The sequence below is a fragment of the Clarias gariepinus genome, chromosome 3, assembly GCF_024256425.1.
Source record: "Clarias gariepinus isolate MV-2021 ecotype Netherlands chromosome 3, CGAR_prim_01v2, whole genome shotgun sequence".
Lineage (NCBI taxonomy): Eukaryota > Metazoa > Chordata > Actinopteri > Siluriformes > Clariidae > Clarias > Clarias gariepinus.
The window spans coordinates 12,897,953-12,924,598 of NC_071102.1; the positions used below are offsets into that span (position 1 = coordinate 12,897,953).

The 26,646-nt window shown below is 35.8% G+C and overlaps 1 protein-coding gene across 1 annotated transcript; it reads left to right on the top strand.

Annotated features, from left to right (window-relative positions):
- Positions 1-620: 620 nt before the first annotated feature.
- ca7 (carbonic anhydrase VII) lies at positions 621-17,647 on the top strand. The gene is made up of 7 exons (XM_053491287.1): positions 621-857; positions 2,054-2,251; positions 7,236-7,354; positions 7,450-7,545; positions 7,897-7,959; positions 8,341-8,496; positions 15,663-17,647. The coding sequence occupies exons 1-7, from the start codon at positions 821-823 to the stop codon at positions 15,783-15,785; spliced, it is 792 nt and encodes a 263-aa protein (XP_053347262.1). The 5' UTR covers positions 621-820; the 3' UTR covers positions 15,786-17,647.
- The last annotated feature ends 8,999 nt before the right edge of the window (positions 17,648-26,646 follow it).

Consider the following 26,646-nt stretch of genomic DNA (forward strand, 5'->3'; position numbering starts at 1 on the left):
CTCCTGTTTTATCTGGGCTTGGGACCAGCACTGCATCCAAAGGCTGGGGTTTGGGTGGGAATTTGAACTGGGAACCTAAACTCACTAAATGTAAAATGTAAAAATCATAGCGTATCATTGACAAAGAAACAATGACTTAACAAAAGATTTGTGTTTTTTCATAAGATTTAATAAGGCAATGAGTTTTATTTAATTATAACGATTATCCTTACTATTTTATTATTATACTGAATCCTTAAGCCCGCAATAAATGTTAAATTATTTAATATTCTGCCTGCGCCATTTTCGACTTTTGTAGTCGTAAATAAACGTTTAAGATACAGTAAGTGAACTGTTTCGTAATTTATCTTGAAGGTTGATTTACGACTACAAATGTCGAAAATAGACGTGTTAGGTGAATTATGAAGCAGGTCATTTATCTTAGACGTAGTCGTAAATAAACGTCATTATTTTATGACGAAGATAAATTATCTGTGTCGTAGTTATACTTTTTTTTTTTAACTCGGTCATATTGTTCGGCTAATCAGTCTGAGTTTTAGGGGCGTGGCGAGGAGTGAGTAAACTTCTATTGTTGCCAGATTTCAAATCGCTTATCACGTAAACATCTTGAGTGGCGCTGGCACAGTAAGAAAACGATGCGGCTTATTTATAATGAATAAAGCAGCAAAACCTGGCAACCCGCTAGGTAAACTTCTGCCTTTAGTGAGAATGAAACCGCTTTACCTGGACTCATTTACTCAGAACCACTAAAGAAGAAACAAGGCGACACTTCTGCAGGTTTTTATTTTTTTTTCACCACTAAAGAAGGAGAAAGCTCACAATGACTGGCCATACGTGGGGTTATGGTGAAGAAGATGGTAAGAAGAATTTTATCAGACTTTGCTACCTTTCCATTAGAGCTTATTTACACTGTAATAGCGTGACATTTTTTTGTAGCGCTCACTTGAGCCGAGCACAGGTTTACAAACTAATGGATTTGATGGACTCGTTCACCCTGTAGTGTGGATATGTGGAGATTTCTTTTCCAGGGTAGTTAAAGAGAGATTAAGAAAAGTGTCTGCACAGGACAAACTTCTCTAGGGCTTCTAGTGACTTAAAGGAGAAAAACATATCAGGTACAATGCATGCGTGAAAATACTTGATTTGTACAGCAAGTGTCTGATTAAAAACTTGCAATAGTTCTGTTGTTTTATTCTCAGACTAGGGCACTAGGGCAGCACAGTCCGGTCATTCTACAGACAAGGGTCAATTTGGGTTATAAAATGTTCCTGAGAAGTATTTCTTACTTTTAAAATTTATTTACAAAAAGAAGAGCCCAATGTATAAATGTGTGTGTGTGTGAGTGTATATATATATATATATATATATATATATATATATATATATATATATTAAAAAGTAAATTATTTTATTTAGTAGCTGGTGGAAATATATATATATATATATATATATATATATATATATAAAAGATTATATACATTATTAGATGTAATCAGTTTTTCTGTCCAAATTCTTATAGTTATAATTATAAAATAATTCAAAATGACGGACTTAAAAAGTTCTCATAAAACTGCACGTCAAGTGACATCATTTCTAAACAAATGAAGAGAAACATCTGACATAGCTTTTGCATTTGTCCAGCGCTCTTTATCTAGTGACCTCTGACGCAGAAACAATTTCAAATTGTCCAATGTTTTTCAAAATAAGTCTGTTTTTGTGCAACAGTAACAACAATCACATACTGTAGTTTGGGGTAACTGATATTTATTCCATATTACTAATTATAATCAATTATTGTTTCATGATATTAGTGTTTAACTTATATATATATATATATATATATATATATATATATAAGATCTATATTTCATGATTAAAAGTACATATTATGTTTTCTTATACAAGTAATGTGTCTGTTATGTAAATTTAAATGATTTTGGCATCAGTACAACTAAGTGATAGCACTTTCCACTATTTTTGCAGAAGGATTACTGATCTTTTCCTGTGTTACCCAATTACTGATCTTTTCCTGTGGTTTATGAAATATTCTCAGGTCCATCTGCATGGTACAAATCGTACCCCATCGCTCAAGGTGCTCGCCAGTCCCCAATTAACATTGTACCTGAAGAGGCAGTTTATGACAGCCGCCTGCCAGGCATCTCGCTCAACTATGACAACTGCACTTCTCTTACCATATCCAACAACGGGCACTCTGTGGTGGTGGAGTTCGAGGATATGGATGATCGATCAGGTTGGCATTAATATTTTCTTTAAAAATAAATAAATAATGAATTAATGTTTTTTTATCTCAAAAGGCAACTTCCTATATTGCTTAATTTCCTGACAAACCTTTTTTGTAGCATTTTATGTATAATAATAATAATAATAATCAATATTATTATTTATAAAATTGTAAAAAAAAAACAACTCAAAGTGCTATGTATTCATATATTGAGAGAGCTGTCTTCAGCATTATCTTGGCTGTATGAGCTCAACACTTACACTCAACACTACTCAAATGTGTTACACTGAATAGAAAGCTGAGGCTAGACCATCAGTTTAGAGAAGAAACCCACAATAGTGAAATAAAGTAGTGAACTCTGAGGAGACATTTTAGTCCACTAGATGATAAAATAATAATTGTATAATTGGAAAAATTATAAAGTATGAACTTATCCATTGAGCTTTATCTGGTTAATCATCAATTTTTCAGTATTATAACGGAAGAGCTGTTAATTCATTATAATTTGGACAACTGTAAACCTTCATAGGCATTGGAAATAGACAAAACATGACATTGTGTAATGGTCTCTAATAGGTTTTTTTATGTAACCTATTAGAATGCATTACCACTTTTTGCATTGTCGTTACAGTAGTGCAATTATTGAGAAGAATAATTGTTTATTAGGGTGGCACGGTGGCATAGTGCTTAGTACTGTGGCCTTGCACCTCCAGGGTCAAGCGTTCGAGTCCCATCTCAGATCTGTGTGCGTAGAGTTTGCATGTTCCCCCAGCGCTAGAGAAGGAGGGATTGAAAAATAAACTGTTTATTATAAATTATATCGTATAATACTGATAAATTAATGATAAATGCTTTTGTTTTCTCTTTTATTGCATATCTTTAGTGAAATATAATTGCCGTTCAAATAGCACAGAATAGTTCTCTCTTAAATAGTCATTTAGACTCCACTCATCCACCCATGATTATTTAAAGCAATTGAATGCTTAATAAATTCTCTGTAGCTGAAAGATTTATTACAATCAGATTATTTTATTCTCAGCAGCAGATTCTGCATAAGGGCTGTTTGAATTTATCTGAGATCCAGTAATCTGTATTTGTAGTCAGGCCCATGTGTGCACAAGGAATATGAAATAAAGTAATCATGATTAAAGTGTAGATTCCTGGCTTTAATTCAGTGTGTTTACCAAAAATATTTTAGGAATTACATTTTACATAGTCTCTTTTTTCCATTGGCTTAAGAGTAATTTAGCAAACAATATTATAAATATATGTATTATTTTTTAATACTTTGATGCAAGTCCTTTGCAATCAATACAAACCCATACACACTCACCAAATGTTGAGGTTCCTCCCTTGAGGTACTTTGCTGTGCACGTTGCTGCTTGTTTGTAATGAATTAAAGCCAAATGTCTACATTTCTGTAACATTATTGATTCCTTTATTTTAAATACACATTAATGGTATACAAAGGCAAAATTACCTAAAAAAAAAAAAAAGTCGTGGTGTTGTTCAAATGTTTATGAATTCTGCTAAACATTTAAAGTGTCTGATTTAGAAACACTATTATGCCATTACCTCAGCATAATTTTGGCTGACACATGTAATTTCTTCTCTGACCCTGTCTGACCACTGTGTGTAATTATTGCACTCAGGTTTTTGTATGTGTCAGTATTTCAGGCAGAGTTATAATTCTGCCTGTGAATTAAATTGCACTAAGGAAAGGACACAGACTGGAGTATTTCTCTGCATATTCATCTTTGTTTCTGAGTTCTTGTCTGCTTGCTTGGTATCATGGTCTGCTTGTACAGTATGATGTCACTAAATACAACAAGTATTAAGAATGATTTAAATATTTATATGCAACCTTGATCTTACTTCTTGATCTTAAGGGGAAGCACCGAGAGCATGTCTACTGGTGAATTGTCAGTAAGAATAAAATGAGAAATCAATCAGTTAAAAAAATATATTTTCGTGCAAAATTTTTGCAATGTGGACAAAAAAAGGTGGAAATTGTGAAATACAGTTAAAATGTGATCAGGGACATTCTAGTTTATTCAGGTTATTTTTACATGGTAAACTTGCAAAAACATTTTTTTAGGAATGCAAATCTGGACTTCAAATTCTCGGTTTAGGGAAACAGTCAGACACACTAAGTCAACAGTTCAGTCTCCATAAGCAGACAGTAGATGAAAGAGGCAGCAATTTCCCCAGGCTTTTTCTGTATCACTTACTGGGGCATTTTATGTCCTGTACAGAATGGCAACTTGTCATATTCTATTACTAGGCATGCTTACCAGTGACACAGTATTAGTTTGTCCCTCACTGTGCTCTTTCTTCTTAAGTAAACTTGATACATGTGGAAAATGAAGGGGGAAAATGATCTCTTATGACCTAGATTAGGAGAGGGCATACCTGATACATTATTAAAGGAAGAGTAGCAAGTTCAGATAAAAATAAGTATTTACACAAGTTTCCCTTTAGGTCAAATGTTAGTAATCTATCAAATGCTTTGTGTTCAACATGCATCTTTTTAGTTTTGTGTTGTAACTATTATGTTAATTCTCACTTCATCTGCAAAAAATTGGTTGAACTCTGAAAAAGAGATCCTAAGATATTGTGGCAAGAACACGGTATCCTAGGATCCTTATTGATGTACGCAGATAGGAAAGACTGGAGTTCTCATTGGGATGTCACTATGTTGTTGCTCCGTCAGTGGGGTTTTTGACTTTTTTACCAGCTTGTGCTATGACCATGGTAGGTCCATGCCCTGGTGTTCGAATTACGTTCCTCTAGTGCTTACCCTGTTTATGGTGAGGATGCAGCAGGTTGTCAGTGATCCTATGTCGGGTTCACAGAATTTAGTATAGATACCGGATCCAATTTCTCACACAATAACTTTGTGTTAAAAAGCACTGCATGCATTGTATGCACCTGGTAAGTGCAGTGCGATATGTTCAGAAACAATATTACATAGGGGCAAAAAAGTATTTAGTCAGCCACCAATTGTGCAAGTTCCCCCACTTAAAAAGATGAGAGAGACCTGTAATTTTCATCATAGGTATACCTCAAATATGAGAAACAAAATAAGGAAAAAAATCCAGAAAATCACATTGTAGGGTTTTTAATGAATTTTTTCGCAAATTATGGTGGAAAATAAGTATTTGGTCAATAACAAAATTTAATCTCAATAATACCTTGTTATATACCCTTTGTTGGCAATGACAGAGGTCAAAGTCTTCACGAGGTTTTCACACACTGCAGATCTCCTCTAGAGCAGTGGTTTTGGGGCTCATCCTCTCCAGAGCCACTCCACTCCAGAACCTTGAAATGCTTTTTACGAAGCCACTCCTTCATTGCACGGGTGGTGTTTGGGATCATTGTCATGCTGAAAGACCCAGCCATGTTTCATCCTCAATGCCCTTGCTGATGGAAGGAGGTTTTCACTTAAAATCTCACGATACATGGCCCCATTCATTCTTACCTTTACACGGATCAGTCATCCAGGTCCCTTCGCAAAAAAAACAGCCCCAAAGCATGATGTTTTTACCCCCATGCTTCACAGAATGGAACTCAGCATTCTTTTTCCTCCAAACACGACAAGTTGAGTTTTTACCAAAAAGTTCTATTTTGGTTTCATCTGACCAAATGCCATTCTCCCAATCCTCTTCTGGATCATCCAAATGCTCTCTAGCAAACTTCAGACAGGCGTGGACATGTACAGTACTGGCTTAAGCAGGGGGACACGTCTGGCACTGCAGGATTTAAGTCCCTGGTGGCGCAGTGTGTTACCGATGGTTGCCTTTGTTACTTTGGTCCCAGCTCTCTGCAGGTCATTCACTAGTTCCCCCGTGTAGTTCTGGGATTTTTGTTCACAGTTCTTGTGATCATTTTGACCCCATGGAGTGAGATCTTGCGTTTTTGTTTTGATTGCCCCAGATCTGGGGAGATTATCAGTGGTCTTGTATGTCTTCCATTTTCTAATAATTGCTTCCACAGTTGATTTCTTCTCACCAACCTGCTTACATATTGCAGATTCAGTCTTCCCAGACTGGTGCAGGTCTACAATTTAGTTTCTTGTGTCCTTTGACAGCTCTTTGTTCTTGGCCATAGTGGAGTTTGGAGTGTGACTGTTTGAGGTTGCGGACAGGTGTCTTTTATATTGATAACGAGTTCAAACAGATGCCAGTAATACAGGTAACAATTGAAGGACCAAGGAGCCTCTTAAAGAAGAAGTTACAGGTCTGTAAGAGCCACAAGTCTTGATTGTTTGTAGGTGACCAAATACTTATTTAACTGAGGAATTTACCAATTAATTCATTAAAAATCCTACAATGCGATTTTCTTTTTTTTTTCTTTTTTTTGCCTCTCATAGTTGAGGTATACCTATGATGAAAATTACATTTCAGTAACATCTTAAGTAACATTACATTTCAGTTACATCTTTTTAATTGGGAGAACTTGCACAATTGGTGGCTGACTAAATATTTTTTTGCCCCTCTATAAGTTTTATAAATAAGTCAATCAATTCAAGGACATTACTGACTACGTAATGGAGGTATTGAGAGTCTGACAGGGACATGGATAAGATTTTTTTCCCGCTCCTGCTCTGTTCTTCAATATTTTAAGGACAAAGTGGGAAGTTCATGGTCTTCATTGCAGTGTGATGGGGTCTTACAACTAACGGAAACTTTGGGTTAAATCACACACACAAAAAAACACATTTTCTATTAATAAATGACCAAATCTTTGTGCAGTCATTTCAAATAAAATTGTTAGTTGATAATATTATTTAATATTTATTCATTTTTTAATAATTCTTGTAAACTTTACAACTGTAGACTTTATTTAGATATAGAGTTTTTGGTGCTATTTCACAAAGTTCTATGGAGCTGCATAGTGCCCAGAGATTTGTGTCATGTGTTTACCCAAACAACCTTAGACACAGAGCTCATGGAATCTGATCACTAGCTGAATCACTCTTCTCCCATGACAGTGATCCAAGGAGGCCCACTTGAAAATGCATACAGGCTCAAGCAGTTCCACTTTCACTGGGGAGGAAAAGACTGCGATGGTTCTGAACACACTGTCAGTGGGAAGACCTACGTGTCTGAGGTGTGAACACAAGAAAATGGAATAAAAAAAAATCATCAATGGCAATCTCACTCTCTTCTCTTTCATATCTTACTATGCTCATTCCTTTTCTACAGCTGCATCTGGTGCATTGGAATGCTGTGCGCTATCGCACGTTTGGTGAAGCTGCTGCAGCTCCTGATGGCTTGGCTGTGCTGGGCATCTTTTTAGAGGTTAGAACCTCATATTTGCTGTCCATTATTTACCTAAACTATATAATGTCACCCTAAAAGCAATGCAATTATTATTTATTAAATTATTGTTAAATTTAAGATTTTAGAAAATTTATATTGTCATACACTAGTTGTAAAAAAAAGTAGTGGCAGTAGATGATTTTTAAAATTTTATGCTTGAATTTAAAAATATAATCTAACTTATTTAGTAAGAAAGGCCATATATACAGTAGTTGAAAAGGGGGTTTATGAAAATAAAGTTTTTATTTATTTATTTATTTATTTATTTATTCATTTATTTATTTTACTAAAGGCTTAACCCTTTTTTTTGTTTTATATGGTTGTTTGCAGAAAGGAGATGAACATAGAGACCTACACACTATAACAGATGCATTGTATATGGTCAAATTCAAGGTATCTCTTTTATTTATTAAGAAATTCTGTAATGCAATGATAATAACAATATTGAATTGTAAAGTCTAAACAAAAGCTGTTATAAATAAACAGTACTGTTCCTTTTTTTGTCAGCAATGTGGTCTGTTACATATTAAGATTTTTTCTTAACTGATATAAAAACATTTTTCTGTAACAAATTTCTTTGTGGAGAACTAATGTTTGGAGCTATTCAATGATTTGTATAGTGCAGAAGTCAAAAATAGTACAAAATATGTGCAATATACAGTATGTGTGCAATATATATTTAGTGATAAAGTAAAACGAAAGTGCAATTTAAGTCTTCATCGCCACCGCGGGTGTTTATACTAAAGCAGTGATCTGTTACTGTTTCATATTAAGGGAAACATCGCAAATTTCAAAGGTTTCAACCCAAAGTGCCTCCTACCTTCAAGTCTAAAGTACTGGACGTACCTGGGATCTTTAACCACTCCTCCACTGTATGAAAGCGTCATTTGGATTGTTCTAGCTGAACCTATTAGAGTCTCTGATAAACAGGTGGGTTACCTAACTTTAAATACCTGCATGTCTGCGTGTTCATGCATTTACATACTGCCACAGCACTTCCTCACTGTGGACAGATTGTCGTCTTGATCTTAACCATCGCATGAGTTTTATTATTTGGGTACTTAATGTGGCGGTTAGTTCGTGGACTTGAATGGAAATGCTCAAACAGACCTGTTTATGGTTTTAAAACTACATGTCACTGATGTCTTTTAAAATACACTACAGACATTTCAGAGTTAAAACCAATCAGAATTGGCATAAATTTTTTGTCCTCAGTATGTAATTTATTGTCACTTAACTAAACTCTTAGATTCAGGTGGGAGGTTGTGGCTTGATGTTTGATTTGCATCATAATTTTTTTCAGATTTAATTGTATGTACTTAGCTTTTATAACCCTGACTTATTGTTCAGTCATATTTTATGTATACATTACAGTACTGAGACCTTTGGACTTCAAGTTTGCACAAACCTATTTAATATCTAGCTAGCCGTGATTACATGCCTTATCTGTTAAAAATAGCAGCTTTGAGATTTAGTGTTTTATCAATCTTTTTTTTTTTTTGTAATTCAACCCAACAGTATCAGTTTTATTCTTTGCATGCAGATACACACTACCCAGCTTTATCATGTTTACCACCTCCTCCTCTGTCTTACTTATGCCATTATTGTACATTTTGAAGGAGTCTGTTTTTCCAAAATTACTGTTTCTCCAATTTGGAACAAGGCAAGTATTTGTCAGCCATCCTCACCAAATTTATATAAAAACATTTGATGGTGTCTTCCGAGCCCAGTTGAAGGATTGCAGCCTTGGCACAAAACACTGTTTTCAAGTTTAGTAGAGTATTTGTTTGATACCCACGCTGAACCTCCTAGCCTCTTCATTTATGGTCTGATTGGAAAACAAGACATGTCATGTTGAGAAACACAACAACTTTCTCTACTAACTACCTCTCTCTCTCTCCCTGATGTGCATTAAATTTTAAACACGTGCCTATAAAACGTATCAAATCTTGTATCAAAATGGACAGTTCCGCTTTAACATGAAGATAGTCCTGGCCACGGCTGATGCAGACCGCTGTTCTCTAAAGACTTGTGACTGCAGTCGCTTAATAGTTCAGGACTGGAATTTCTATCTGAGCCTCCAACAACAAACTGGACTCTATGTAATACATTAACTTTAATAAGACATCAACTGTTATATTAAACTGCCAGCCTCCTAACACACAGTATGACTGCAGATTAATCACTGCTATCTGTTATTACCCAAATAAGAAGTTCCCTGGTGAGGAACCGCACCTGAGTCTGATGGAAAAGGTGGCCTTGGTAACAGTGTACTTGGGTATGAATTGAATCAGATATTCAAGCCAATTGTACCTGAAAACGGAAGTAGATCACTCGAGGTTATTCTCAAGGATTCTTCCTATTGCCATCTCAGGAAGTTTTTCCGTTGCCCTCTGTTGCTCCACAGCACATCAGGGACTATCTTATCATTTTGATTCATACACATTCACATTTCATACAAACTTCTATAATTCTTTTGATTGTGTAAAGCTGCTTTGTGACAATGACAATTGTTAGAAGCACTATTCAATTAATATTAAATTGAATAAAGATTAAACAAACCATTTGGGAGCTACAGTATGATCTGTTGTTTCATAACCGATAAAAATGGATTTTTGTCAATAGGATCCCTTCAGTTTACTCTCTGGCTAATTTTCACCAAAAAACACTTACACACCTAGAAAGGAGGGGGGGAATGCACTCGCGTGCCTTCCTACTTTATCATCTGTGGATGTATAGGTCAGAGGATGAGATTGGCATGAGATTTGGAGAAGACCGATGGCACCAATGATGTCGCGTCTAAACAGCGATCTACTTCCGTTTTCAGGTACGATTGGCTTGCATATCTGATTCGATCTATACACAAGTACGCTGTTATCACGACCACCTTTTCCATCAGACTCAGGTGCGGTTTCTAAGCACAGAAGGATTCAACCAGACTTTGGGGTCAAGTCTTTTCTCGGAAACGATCCCGGGCCTTTAATATAAAAATCCCTTTAATGTGCCATGGAAGGGGGCTGCAGAAAGTCCCATGCCCCCTGAGCAACGCACGCGTAATTTTCAGCATGCTATTGTGCTCCTGCTTCACAGTTTAACCAGGAATTGTAATTTCTTTTAGTCCTAATATATGCAATTGTTAGTTGGTCTAATTACTTTTTAGTTGGACAACATTAGACAAGGATTTGGAAATTATTGGCAAAATATTTATGGACCTGACTTTGTATATCAGCGTTAATGATTACATTGTGGTTAATTTTCATCCAGCTTTATCAGCATGATTACACATTTTTTATAATCCCCTATCTAGTCTATTGTTGTCTCCTGGGGTGACGTAGGTGTCAATACATATACTGTATTGCTAAAAAGCACAGATGCAATTCCTAAATGCTTTGAAGTCTCAGGAATGCAGATCAAATGGTTTTTCTTCTTTCACACCCCTAGTGTGAGCCACAGTAGTGGAGTCCTGCATTAAAAGCTAGCAATAAAGGTCATTCTGCAAGTCTCTTCATAACCCCCCGCCCCTTTTTTTTCTGAATGTAAAATCTTAACCTATTTTACATATTCAAAAATGAATACACAAATTATCTGACTCAGCAGTTGGGTAGTAAAATCTGTTTCCAGTCCTGCTTTTTTCTGTTTTCTTGTGTTTGTTTGCATTGGGGTTATTATTATTATTTTTTTGATGAGACCCTACTCTGACTCTGACACAGAGCTCTTGCTTATGTGCAATAGATTATTACACACGCGTCACAAATTTACAACTGCACATGAATGACAAGATTCAGCTGACTCAGTTAAATGTAATCAACATGGCCTTACGGTGGTGATGAAATTTATTGTTGTTATGCTTACTATTAAAATTGGCCAGTGTAGCAATAGAATTGATTTATTGAATGTAATAGACACTTTTCTCTCACATCATATTTTAAAAGCTTCATATTATTATTTAAATTATAACCAATTGATATATAATCAGAAAATGCTGTTATAAATATTAAAAACTTCAAAACCAAATCACTCAGTGTAAATTACCTGCATGATAAAATATTTGAAAATATTTGAAACGGTGCTCAGCAATAATCCTCAGGTGAACTATAGTGGCAACAGTTTAGAAAATGCAATAATAAAAAGCTTTATTTGCATATATGCATGATTTAGTTCAGACCCCCTGAAGAACCATTAGCCTCGATTAGTCTGTCCCCGTTAACCATACAAGTCTCAGTGTCTGCGTGTATGCAAGGACTGTTGGAGCAAACTGTTGGCTAGGAGGGAGCTGCAAGTGGTTGGAATAGTAACCAATCCGAACACCTGAAAGCTCTTTTCCCAATTACCATCACACACAGTTAAGTTTAGGTTTGACAACCATTACAGGAGTGATAACTAGTTAAAGGACCCCTAAGGAACTCGTGTGAACCTTATGTGACCTAGCTTTCTGGAACTTTCCTTTTCTGCTGTCCTTTCAGAATTTTATGAATTTGCAATGATATTTGATCATTTTGCTATATTCAATCTTTGTGGAAATCGGTAATAGGACATTCTTTCTGATAGTTATTCTAATAATGTAGAAACATGTTTGATTAGCATTAGCAATACTCATTATAACACTGGAAGGTTATACAAGGGACGTTTCAGCCAAACTGATTGTGCCGACTAATGGAAGATGGTTATGGGAGTAAAAACTAACTTTATTTCACTATAATTCCCAGCTACACTAATGCAGTTATCCCAGTGTTTAACTGGTTCTTGGATACCATCAGGGTAAAAAGTTTTTTTCAAGGAGTTCCTGTAATATGCAAGTGGTGTTGTGAATGATTGTGTGTACAGTTCCCACAGACAGATGCGTCTCGTCCGCAAGCTGGTGACAAGTTGTTAGTAGATTTTTGAGCGTCTGGCGTTCCACTTGCTGAATGTTCTTAAGAACGTCTGCAGAGGCCTCGAAACCACCTCGGCCAGGATAATCATTCACGGATGTACGGCCTTCTTTAAAATCTTTGCACCTTAAAATTTTTTTTTTTGCTGCGGGTTTGCTGAGTCTCATCACAGTGCTGTGCTTAAAGTCTTCTATAAATTGCAATTGCCATTCATTAGCATTCATTTGCTGACTCGAACATCCATTCATTAGGTGTGTACGTTACATTGTTAACATACATGTGTCCTTAAATAAACCAAAAACTGAAGTGAATGCACATGTTCGCTTTATTGTAGTAATCTTATCTGTAACAGTGCAGGCATCCTCAGTAATTACATTACAGTTTTACTGTATGTTTAGTTAATTTTTTACTACAAGTATTGGGTTGCTTTGCGTTGCATTGTAAACACTATGAATTCCGAACAAAATATTTTCCAAAATTCAATCCCCTTTGAAAGTGTTGGAACTGCAGTTCTAGATCTTTTATTTCTAGATGCGTTAAACAACTTAGAACATGGAACCTTTAGTAGAGCACCGAGTTTTTCTCTAAGAAATTTTTTTAACAAGATTATCATGGATGTAACTACTGATAGATGTAGCAGGATGAATTCTGAAGTGTATAGAGCATTACTTAGATACAGGCAAATGCTACAAAAGACAGCTCTTTATAGTACAGATGGAGAATGACCTGAAACAAACCACAAAAACAACCTAAGCCAAAGACATCAAATGTTCTTACATGGCTACTTAAATTGAAAATGTTTTACACATACATTGTACTGAAGAAACTAAAGGGAGAAGGGAGAAACTGAAAGGAGAAGGACCCAAAAGCAGTAAATCCCTGGCAAAAGTAGCACAGAAGAGAGAACGTTTTGTTCAAGGGATGCAGATAATAACTGCAAGTTTTTTTTGCATACAAGATATAAAAATAAATCATAATATTTAAGATTGTTGGTTTGTCTTAATACTTGTGAACTTTTTAAATAATTTTGTAAATAATAGCTTTACTTTATAAATGATTAGTGCTACATTTGACAAGAATTTGAAAAATGATTGTCTAAATGCTTATGGACCTGACTTTTATATATAGTGTCTGTGTTAATGATTACATTGCGGCTAATTTTCATTCAGGTTTATCAGCATGATTACATATTTTTATAATCTTTTATATAGCCTATTGTTGTTTCCTGTGTACATGGCTGGGTGTCAAAACAGATATCGGGCAAAAGCACAGGTGCAATTCTGAAATGCTTTGAAGTCTCAGGAATGCAGGTCAAAGGGTTTTTTTTCGTTTACACTCCTAGTGTGAGCCACAGCATTGGAGTCCTGCATGCATCCACAGCATTAAAGGTCGTTCTGCGAGTCTCTTCACAATCGCCCCCATTTATTCTGAAAGTCTCAGCAAAATTGATTTTATTTACAAGTTGACAATAGTGATAAAAATTATTGTTGGTTTGCTTATGACTGATATGACTCAGTCTAGCAACAGAATCTTGTTGCACTTTCAACATGGCATACAATATAAATACACTTTTCTCTTACATTTTCATTTCTACTATTGAATGTTTTAAATTAAATGTTTACTATTGAAAACTTACATAAACTAAAAACTCTACATAATAATTGATTCTGTTTACTAGACAAAGGAAAAAGTCCATATGTGTCCAAATGTAAAAAAAAAAAACCGAATAATCCTCAGGTAAACAGAAGTGACATTACTTTAAAAATGTAATAATAAAGGGATTCATTTGCCATATCCCACCTCTGAAGAACCACTGGGTTAGATGTGCATGATTGTGTGTGTGCATACAGTAGCTCAATCCTATAAGCCCTATGTAACTGTGCTAAGTTATGAAACCCGGAGATACTCAGCAGGGTGGTGTGTATGTGTAAGTATGTAAGCACTTGCATGTCTTTTCATGTCCCACCAAGTTCCGAATAGAACAAGATGGACAAGATAGCCTTCAAGAAATGTAAAGGAAATAACACTTGATGTTTAGTTGCATATCACTTTTCTGCAATAACAGCATCAGTGATTCACTGACATATGGCAATCTCAGGGAGTTTTTCCTTTTCGCCGTCACCCTTGGCTTGCTCATCAGGGACAATCTGATCATTATGATCTATACACATTTTTACTTGCTCCTACACATTTCCATAATTCTCTTTTAGTTTTGATCATGATTTCTCTTTTAGAAATGATCATTGTTAAAAGCACTATATGAATTGAATTGAATCTACAGTTTGTCTAAACACTGTACTGTGTCCAAAAAGACTAAATGTTTCTTTAGAGTGTCCTTCTAACAAAACCATGGGGTTCCTATAGCAGACTGTAGCAGGTGCAGCTGCACTGGATGAGAAGTGGTAGGTGTAGTGACTAATCTGTATACACAAACCCTGTTTTCCCCTTTACCATCACACGCAGTTAAGGTTGGGTTTGACAACCATTACAAAAGTAATAACTTGTCAAAGAACCCATGAGAAACTTATGAACCTGATGTAAACTACAGTAGCTTTCTGGAACCTAACTTTTGCTAGGTTTTTTTTCCTCTGAGAAAATGATTGGACAAGAACTGCTTGTTACTTTATCTTTTTTGACAAAAAACAATCTTCAAAGTCATAAGACAAGGCTCATGCAAAAGTAGTAATTCGGAGCAATTGCTTATTTAACTGATCATAATTGGGAATACCTGAGCACAGATTAAAACAAAAGATGGCATGTTCTAAGTATGCATTTAATAGCTTATTTGACAGCAACATTGTACATTAATTCACATATTTGTAAATGTACCAGATTTACAAGAACTATTTTTCATTTGCAGTCTCACATTAAGATGTAAATATTGGGAAACGAAAGCTGAAATTCTGATCTATTGTCTCATATTCATCTTTTCATGTTTTCAGAGTTTGATTTGGAAAATAAATTCCTTCCTGTTTTAATACTTTCAGGAAGGACGTGTAGCACTGCTTTACAATGTTGAATACTTAACATTTCAATCAGTTACCCAACCCATGGAGGAAATTGTAAAGATTGTTAAAAATGCTTAAAATTCAGGTTTTTGTTGTTGTTTTTCTCCATCGAAAGCAAGTGTATTCCAAGACACATCAAGCTTTGTTCATTATTACTAATAGAACTTGGATTATTGTATTTCTATAATGCTCTTCTTTTCTTCCCCTGTGGCTGTAGATGGGAAAGTTCCGAATGTTGCACTTCAGTGCTGAAGAGGAGGAACAGAGGCACCGAATGGAGAACAACTTTCGCCCTCCACAGCCCCTGAAGGGCAGGACGGTCCGTGCCTCGTTCAAGTAGCCCACCAGTCACCATAAGCATAATTTAGCATCTTTTTGCAGCCTGGAAGTCTAGATACTGTTTTTCTTTATCTGAAGTCAGGCACATTTGGTAACTCAGGTTTCAAAGTACTATAGTGGAAGCACAGGAAACGCATCATTTGCTGCGTAGACATATATATCATGTTGGAGCCTGACAAGAAATACAAATCATGTCAAGCTGATTATAGATTAGATCTCAGCTAAAGATGCAAAAATATTACCAGGTGTTATCAACCTTATTTTGTTTTCATATCAAATAGAGGAATTATACAGTAGGATAGTACAGGAACGATTCTTTCACTGAAGTCCTTCCTGAAAACACTAAGTGCCTGAGCCATTTTACACATCCTCTGTAATCTCTCATGATCAGGCTTGTTCTGAGCGATCCAACCTAAGGTACATACCGTGACTCAGAGACCGCATGACCCAGGACAAGCCTTCTGTTTTTCCACATCATTTGGATAGTAACCAGCCTCTGGCAAGCCACACTTAAAATCTATACCACTTATTATCCTGATGCATTACAATATACTCCATAGATTTCCTAGCATCATAACCTAGCAAAATATCCCACAACTTGTTACTATATCTTTTTGTGTTTTTCCATGTAATGCATTTTGCTAAGTTAGTGCAATTTTGACCTTTTATACGCTCTCTTTCTCCTTATGATTCTCTCTGGTGATGATTTATAATGTCCCATCTTGGCTTGGTTTTAACCTCATTCATCAACAAGTTACTGAAATGCTACTAATACTTACAGGCTTATAAGTAGATCTATAACTTTTAGGCTTATAACTTTTGTAAAATAAAATTTGTAGAATATTCTTCTATTTACCTTGGAATTAAGCTTGCTGATGCCATTTCTCAAGAACACTAACTCCTGACAGCACTATTCAATGTTTGACATTGGACTATGACCTAAAAATAATCAAAGGCAACCTTTCTTTGAAAACAATTTAAAGTCTGTTTTGGCAGAGATGCTGCTGTCACACATACTGCTTTTAGGTGTGGGGTTGTTTGAAATCCAAACCAGCTACTTAATATGGTTGTAAACCTACATGAACCTGGAATACCTTTAATAGACTTGAATTTGAATCAAATTTGCATCAGTGGTGCATGCTGGCACAGTTATTCAACACATTCTTCTCGAGGAGCTCTCTGGCTGATTTACCATTGTTACAGCTTATACAGCTTACAGCTGGGTCGTATTGTATGAAATGGATGATAAAAGCCTACTCACACCCTAAAAAAGAGAGAGGATCCATTTTACATGTACAGGTATAACTCTTAAAGGATGAGCACAACAGAGAGTTATGGCAGCTTTGTATTCTTTATTGTCTTGGTAGCAGACATATGCTTTCTTGGCTTACAGATTTATATAGTTTGTTGCATGTATTTGTGTAGTCTTAATGGTTTACAAAGAGCTATGTAATTAAATTACTTATGTGATTAGAATTAATGGATGACTTTACCTTTTAAGTTAAATTAGCTATTTATTGTCATTTTTTTATTCAACATATGAGGTTTATGATTATGTTAATTACCGTAAATGTTGTAATTAAATAATGTATATAAATAATGTTAAAACAATTACATTTTCACAGTTTTTTCTTTTGTGTTTGCTTCATTAGTTGCTTAAGAGGGGTACCATTCTCTGGTCTCAGTTACTTATGGTCTGGTCATTTAAGATGAGTGTCTGATGTTTCACTGAGGATGTCCATGTGTCCAGTTACAGTACCTTGAATCCTCAAGCCATGATTACATCAATACTGAAAAAGACACTGTTAAAGTTACTGTGAAAATTTTTTCTCAGTTTTTGTTGAATAATATTCTGGCTTCTCATGATAAAATGTGCTATTTTGTGGGATGTCTTACTGCCACTTTGTGGCGAAAAAAGGAATTAACAATGAAGGTGCATAATTTTTTCAGTGAAAAGACATATAGTGGACGTTTTGCAAACGTTTATACATTGTTAGAGGTTTACATTAATGGGAATATGAAAATTAAAAATAGTACTGCATTTTGTTTGTTTGTTTTGTTTCCTATCTATCTATCTATCTATCTATCTATCTATCTATCTATCTATCTATCTATCTATCTATTGAATTAATTAAAGAAAAAATATTACTTAATGTGTCTGCTTCGCCTCGATACACTACCTGCCAGCTCGACATGCATGCAAAACACAGAAACATGCATGTATCTCCCTGTTTTATTCACACAAAAAATCAGTATATAAGCCCTTATATTATAAATATAGTCAAAGCCTATAGCTACATCAAAGCCTATTCGCATGCTGTGTTAAAACCAAAGGATTCTTGTCAGCCATAGAAAGTGTTACCTTGTAAGAAAAGAGTAAGCAAAATGAGTGGATAGATTTTTATGAGTGGATTGATTGACATATGACTTATAACAAAGGGAGATGTCAGAGATAGAGGCATGAGAAAGTTCACACAATATCACAAAACTCTAACAAAGGTGTTCAAATCAAACCAGGACTTTCCAAAATTTCTGGTGGATGAAGGCCTAAAACTGATTGACATTTACAGCAGACTTCAAGCACAGTATAGTTATGAGACACTCAATAAAACATTTAAATGGTGCAAGCGTTTTAAGAAGGATGTACGTCCATGAATGATGATTAAGGCTACGGTGGCTTGAAGCCCACTGCATTCGTTCCCGTAAACATTCAGCAAGTGGAAAATCAATAGATAACTTGTTGCTAACTTGCATAAGAAACACATGTCTGTAGGAACTGTACACACATTTATCAACACCAACCATTTGTGCATTTCAGGAAGTCAGCACATCACCAGTTTCTACATTCCTGACCTCAGTCTAAGCAATTTTAGCACACCATTAAAAGGATTCCTGGGAGGCCAGCATTTCATGTGGAGCAGAAAGGTTGATCATGGCTTTGACAGGCTGCTAAAACTTTCTATCTTGTATTTTAGCACTAGTAAAATGCTGGGGTAAGTGCATTAGTATAGTAAAGATAGTGTAAGCGATAGTGATAAGCGATGATGTGAAAGTTTTCTGGTCTGATGAGAACATTTTAGTTTTGGCACAAAGAGCTAGGTTTGGCAAAATCCCTGAACTCTAAGATGACCACCTTCACAGTGAAGCACGGTGAAGGTAGCAACATGTTATGGTCATGCAGGCATTGGAAAAACAGTCAGTGTTCAGCACACAGTGGATGCAGCCAAATCCTAGAAGACATTCTCCTCCAGTCCAAAAAAATCATTGCAAGTGAAAAATAACCCTAGGTCAGGAGGAAGGGAAGAGAGCCTAGAGTGAATGCTTGTGAATATTAATGCAATCAATGAATGAGCTGTATATATAATATACAATACAAATATATACAAAAACTAATATGTACTGTAATGCATATTGCAATGTTATATTAAATAAAAAGGGAGGCAGGACAAGTTGCACATATGGATATGTAATCCATATAACAACACAGGCTAAACAAAAGAATCAGCCCTTCTCCCTAATGAGCAAGCCAGAAAAAAACCCAACTTTAAAATCAAAGGAAAAGACAAAAGCAAAGGGGAACCCATCCCCTCATCCTGGGTCTAACCAGATAATCTGTATTTCATATATTAATGGATGCCTTACAATTTTGCAGAAAGAAAAAACAAGGCATTTTTTCATCTGACAGACATTTCCAAATAAGTAAGGGAGAATCCAATCCAAGCACAGCAAGGACCAGCTGATGATTAAAAAGATGATTACTGCTTTGGGCTCAAGGGCCCAAAAGTGGTTTGATGACAGCCATGGAATTTAAATTTGATCTCTTTACATTCTGGTTAATTACACTGTCCCAGGAGGCAGAGGAACAAAGTGATATGTATATTCGTAAAATATGCCTTAAAGCAGAACTAAATAACAGTAATAATAATGACATTCTATTGGCCTCTGATCAGGGTTGTGTAACTATGCTTGTATTACTTGACCTCAGTGCAGCTTTTGACACTGTTGATCACGCTATTCTTCTTCACAGATTAGAAAATGTAGTGGGAATTAAGGGTACAGCCCTCTCCTGGCTCAGATCCTATCTGACCCATCGTTATCAGTATGTAGACTTAAATGGTGATTATTCTGCATGTTCTCTAGTGGAGTTTGGCGTTCCGCAGGGTTCAGTTTTAGGTCCACTGCTTTTTTCCCTTTACATGCTTCCTCTGGGCAACATAATCCGTAAGCATGGTATTAGTTTTCATTGTTATGCTGACGATACACAGTTATATGTCTCAGCAAAACCTGATGAGAAAAAACAGCTTACTAAAATTGAGCAATGTGTGCAGGACATAAGAAATTGGATGCTAATTAACTTCCTTCTGCTAAATCCGGATAAGACAGAAGTTCTAGTCATAGGACCGCATACAGCTAGGAGTAAAATTTTAGATCACACCGTAACTTTAGATGGCCTTTCTGTTCCATCAAATGCAACAGTGAAAGACCTTGGTGTGATTATTGATTCCAGCCTTTCATTTGAAGCACATGTAGATAATATTACCAGGATAGCATTCTTTCACCTCAGAAATATTGCCAGAATAAGAAATTTATTGTCGCCAAACGACGCAGAAAAACTAGTTCATGCTTTTATCACCTCTAGGTTGGACTATTGTAATGCCTTACTGTCTGGTTGTTCAGCTAGATGCATAAATAAGCTTCAGCTAGTCCAGAATGCAGCAGCGAGAGTCCTCATCAGAACCAGAAGATATGAGCACATCACCCCTATCTTATCTTCACTCCATTGGCTCCCTGTGAAATTTCGCATTGATTTTAAAATACTACTCTTGACATATAAAGCATTAAATGGTCTCGCGCCGCAGTACCTGAGCGAAATGCTAGTGTCTTACGATCCGCCACGCCTACTTCGATCAAAGGATGCAGGCTGCTTGTCAGTACCGCGTATTATGAAAAATACAGCTGGGGGCAGAGCTTTTTCTTATAAAGCCCCAAAGTTATGGAATAGTCTTCCAAATAGTGTTCGGGACTCAGACACAGTCTCAGTGTTTAAGTCCAGGCTAAAAACCTATTTATTTAGCCAAGCATTTTTATAAATAGATTTGCCATAGGTAAAGGAGCAGATCTGGGGGACTCATGGACGTAGAGTATTATGGTGAACTGGTATGTTTGGATGCTGTCTTCCTCACTCTCATTGATCACTCAGGTTTGCTGACGGTGAGGTGATTGTTTGCTTTACATGTCAGGAAGCCCTCATGTTTGTGTTTCCTTCTGGCTCTCCCTTTTAGTTATGCTGTCATAGTTAGTCCTGCCGGAGTCTCTGCTTGCACTCTACAGTTAATATACATTCACATTATACATTGTGTGACTGTGACCATACCTAACTGCCATCTCTCCTCTTCTTCTCTTTCCCCCCCTCTTTCTTTTTCCTCTCTCCTCCTGTCCCCCCCTTTCACTCTTTCTCTCTCTCTCTGTCGAGCTACACATGTCGTTCCTGAGCTGCCAGTGATCCAGACTCCCTCTGCCCTCCGGACCTGTCTGACCCATCCTGGTGCCCCGCTTCTGGCTGAAGATCTCGTCACATGGATGCCCCGTGTGTCTCTCTGGGATGCGTCTGGTGTCTGGGAATGATTCTCTCCACCTAGAAAATGGTTCTGGCCTTGACTGGTGTTGGCAACTGTTTCTCTGGGGACTTGACAGTTCGATAGTTCATGACTGGAACTTCTTACAAGTCTACCTGGGTCTTCAATAACTACCTGGACTCCATATTAACATCAATTAACATCAGCTATTATAGCTGAACTGCCTCCCACCCTACTCACTGTATAAATGCAGATCATTTACTCTTTCTGTTTCACCCAAATGAGGATGGGTTCCCTGTTGAGTCTGGTTCCTCTCAAGGTTTCTTCCTATTACCATCTCAGGGAGTTTTTCCTTGCCACTGTCGCCCTCGGCTTGCTCACCAGGGACAAACTGACCATTTTGATTCATACAAATTCACATTTCATACAAACTTAAATAATTCTTTTGACTATGTAAAGCTGCTTTGCGGCAATGAAAATTGCTAAAAGCGCTATACAAATAAAATTGAATTGAATTGAATTGAATTGAATTAATAATAGATTGCATTAGACTGCATTAAATGACTCAACCTGCAAGCAGAGCGTTAAACAAACAGCAGCCCTGTTAAAAAGAAAATCTTTGAAATCTAACATTTTATTGAAGTACTTAATTAAGAAGTGGGAGCAGTTTTTAAACCGATGGTCAGGAAGCTGGCTATCCACAGTGTTGACAACCTGAGTGAATCTTTAACCATGTCAGACTGTGATTCATATCTAACAGTTGAGAACAGGCTGCAGCCACGGGCGGTGTACTTTAGTATGTTCATGCTGTTAGTGGAATATTCTCAGGCTGTGATTTGTTCCATTAAGTAATCAGGCCAAGGTTTATTTCACATGGAGAGACAGACTAATGAGGAGGGAAGTGAAGCAACCCTTAAAAACAAAAACAAAAACAAAAAACACTGTTTTTACTTACAAAAGAACACACCATCTAATACTTTTAATCACATGACATCTGTTGATAGCTTACTTGAATATTATAATAACGTTTTAAATGATTATTTATTCACTGCAACTGGTCCCCTGTCTTAGATTCCTAATAATGAATGAATTTTAAGCTATACCTTAAAAAAAATTATAATGATATGTATTTGAATTGCTTATTTTTTTTGCTTGTTTTTTGTCATATTTTCCACAAGAGGGCATTGTAGGCCAACGTTTATTCATGCAAAAAATATACTTGCCTAGACAAAAACAAGCTCTGATAAATAACTGTAATTATAATAAAGCATTGGTTAAAAAGAGTCCAATTAAATTAGTACGTATAATATTTACACATTTACCATAATTTTGTTTACATTTTTTTTATCATAAATGGGGCTACTTTAATTTAATCAGATATTTTATTATGAGCATTCATATTCATACAGAATTTCATTTAAATGCTCATATTTATTATTATTATTATTATTATTATTATTATTAATAATAATAATAATAATAATAATAATAATAATAATAATAATCTTTGCCTTTTTATTTGTTGGAGATTTTCCTTTTGGAGGAGGAGTGTTAGAATGAAGCCACACCTTCCTTTACAAGGTCATTCACCAGAGTAATGATATCTCAGCATTTCTTTCCTCATCTGAAATGATGAGGTCGTTCCTTTAAAAATCTCGTGGGAGTCCATATCTGCATTACACCTGTCCAGCGTTTGTCACCTGAGCAGTCTTATTCACAGCTATTTTCTATGTGTGTGTTCATTAATAATGAATGAGCCTAAGGCGTTGGTGTATATTTAACATATCTGCAGAAATAGATCTCCCAGAATAGCGCTGCTGAAGATACCTGAGCAAGCAGAATATACACAGGCACGATCAATGTGGTGTGTAATATAAACTGCCTTTGGGTTCCGTCGCATATATAAATAACTGCCATCAGATATTTTTGTCGCAGGGCATATCAGTTATGTCTACTGATGTTGCCCTTCCAAGCTGCTGGAGCATGATGATCATGATTACTTTAGATCCATTTCCACACAGGCTGCTTTTAGATCTCCTTGAATAAATGACACATAAGCCTGAATACATGTGTCTGGTCATGTCTGTGTTATGTCCAGTCATGCTTATTTGATTACACTGTGTCTTCCAGGCATGGAAAACCAATAAATAAAGAGATTTAAAGAATTTATATTTCAACCGTCAACTGCTTACACATTTTGTATTGCAACTGGAAAAAACAAATCAGGCCGGGATGGCGAGTTGAGAAAACAGCAAGGTTAAGGAGTTAGAGCTTTACATTAAATTAAATTGTGTTTTTGTTCAAAAAACTGATTAAGGTATTTAGTTAAGCTACCAACCAGATAATTATTAGAAATACCCAGGAAATGTTATTAAATCCTTTGTATAAGAGATAAAAGCTGTAGTTAACCATAATAGGGCAGGAGCCAATTATTTAAATAGAAAAAGGCCTTAAAGACCCATGAAAATATTAGTTTGGCTTTGGGTTTTAAATGTAAAATATCCTAAACATAGATGAATAGGTTAATCATAATGTCGACATAAATCAAAAAGAGATTTTTTAACTGATCAGCATACTTATTATCATTATTTTTTATTTTGTGAGCAAAGTAATTTTTGTGCTTATCGGAGTGAATAATTAAAATATTATTTATTCACTATTAGACATTATGTTTTTGTGTCTTGTGTCTTCAGAAGTCTGTGTTTTATTTAGATGTTTTTTATTATTTTATACTATTTCCATGTTCAATTGAAATAAAATTCAGTTTTAATTGATCGGTTAGTTTCCTTAGATTATTGCCTTGTTTTAGTAAATACATCTGGTTAATTTTGTTAATTTTTTAAAATATTATACAGTATATTACAGTAAGCAGCCACGTAGTTGGTGATAGGACACGCTCTTCTTCACCATCTTTTATGAGGCCTTTGATTACTTTTTTATACCAGAGACATTGTTCAGTTCATGTTCCCCTTTGGCTTGTGATCTTCATTTTACTACTATTTTGATTTGTTCCGTTTGGGCTCAATTTAGTCTTAATAATTTTGATTTCCATTTAGATTTATTGAAGTGTTTTCTATTTAATAGGTTACCATTTATTAGCGTTTAGTATAATAAATAAAGCAGTTCATGCTTTGACCTAGAACTCGCTCTGCCACACTGTCCTTAACAAGTACACAGCATCCATGTTAGCTAGAGAGACCACTTGTCTGATTAAGTGCCCTTCTAATTTTATAAACATTGCATTGTTCCTTCAAGCATCAGCCGCCCTGGGTTTGTATTTATGGCTATAGAGGGCAGGCTGTGAAGGACAGGTCACACACACACACACACACACACACACACACACACACACACACACACACACACACACACACACACACACACACACACACACACACATGGTCTCTGCCTCATTTCACAGCAGGACATCACCATGGTTACAAACAAACAGGATGACTCCTACCTTTATCTCTCTCTCTCTCTCCCTGCTCTTAACTCACAAGCTGTCACTGTCACAACATCAAAAATAAAGAAGAAACTAACAGATTGTAGGCTTAAAATATCCCACAATTATTTTTGTGCCATTATGCCTTTACTGTACTCTTCTTCTTTTTTTTTTTTTTTGAGTTTATGCTTGTTTATTGTGAGTACTAATTTGATGTAAGATTCATTGACAAAACAGACTTGACCTTGAGTTTGACGCCAACATTATGGCTTTGTTAAATGATTTAGATCTGTGGAAAACCCATGTAAATCACGCAGCATCCCAATTGGCTTTATCTTTCCTTTTTAGCCACATCTGGCTTGCAGTTTAACCAGTGAGGAGAACATCTGTATATTATAATCATAAAAACAGATATAAAACTGAAATGAAGAGAATTGGAGCTGATGTGACGTCAGAGATCAATGGTAGAGGTGGTAGAGCTTATAAACTGTGACTCTATTGAGATTTGCAGTCTTCAATACAAATGTCTTTAGGTAAACCATTAACACCTTGGACATAAAGTTTTTCAGTGCTATTGATTGCTAAAAAACAGATATGAAAGCAATAAAGTTTGTACTAACCAACAGGACAAAGAAAAATAGGAGCGTGATATAAACAGGATATAAATAATAATTCATAGGGGTAAATTTCCAGTTTAAATATAGATATACAGAAAACCACTCCACTGCCGTCCCACACACACACACACACACACACACACACATACCAGTCAGCAGATCTCAGTAGTGTGGGATTACATTATAGGGAAATGAGTCTATTAGGAAATGTGGCACTGCCGAAAACCGTTGGCACAGTCACCCGGAGCACATTGCTGCTGATTCACTGATATATTAAGGTGCGATTTTGATTCACTGTCTTCATGGACGCCCTTAAAAACTCGGCAGATGACACATTATGACAGTGAGGCCAGTTGCCGGATGAACCATTCATAAATCTCGAATGTGCCTGGTGATTACTGGTCGTGAGGAATCCTTATGACCTTGTGTCCCTTGTTAGATAGATGGGACATTAACTGAGTATACATTCATTGCAGGATTACTAAGCAGTGCAGGATTTTGTCAGTGAGTAAACAGGAGCTGGTGATGTTGCACCAGGGCAATGACATGACACATATCCATGCGCAGATCTATCTACACATTATATTTTTCTTTAAGGTTTCGATTTTCAGATGAAGTATATTGAAGTGCACTATGATTTAAATTCTTATTTTATTTGTCACATACTGTACATAGCCATACACATTATGCTATGCAGTGAAATCCTTATCAGCCTGTGCCCTGAAATAAAAAACAGGAAAAGAAAGAAATTAAATATGAAATTAAAAATAAAATATGAAATAAAAGAAAATGATACAAATATAGAAAACTTTAGCTGTAAAATTTACAATATGTCAATTAATAAAATAGATTTAAAATAGATGTAAAAGGCCTATAGGTATATGGGTTATTCAAGGTCCAAGAATTGTATTTGTCACATACATGGTTGTACAAGTGCAACAGTAGAAAAAAAAATTATACACAATATAATATAAATATAAAATTATAAAAAAATTTGTTGTAAAAATATGAAACAATGCAAGACAAGTTACAGCTAAGTGCACTTAGTCTTCACTGGTGAAGTCCCAGAGGTGTGCAACTTGTAGGTCATGTGCAAATGTGCGTAAAAATAAAATGTTAACCTTGACTCAATAATTAAAAAAACAAAAACAACAACATTTCTTTAACCTTTGACCCCTTTCTGGGAAATGTCAGTCTAAATGTCATTTGTTAGGGATCTTTAGA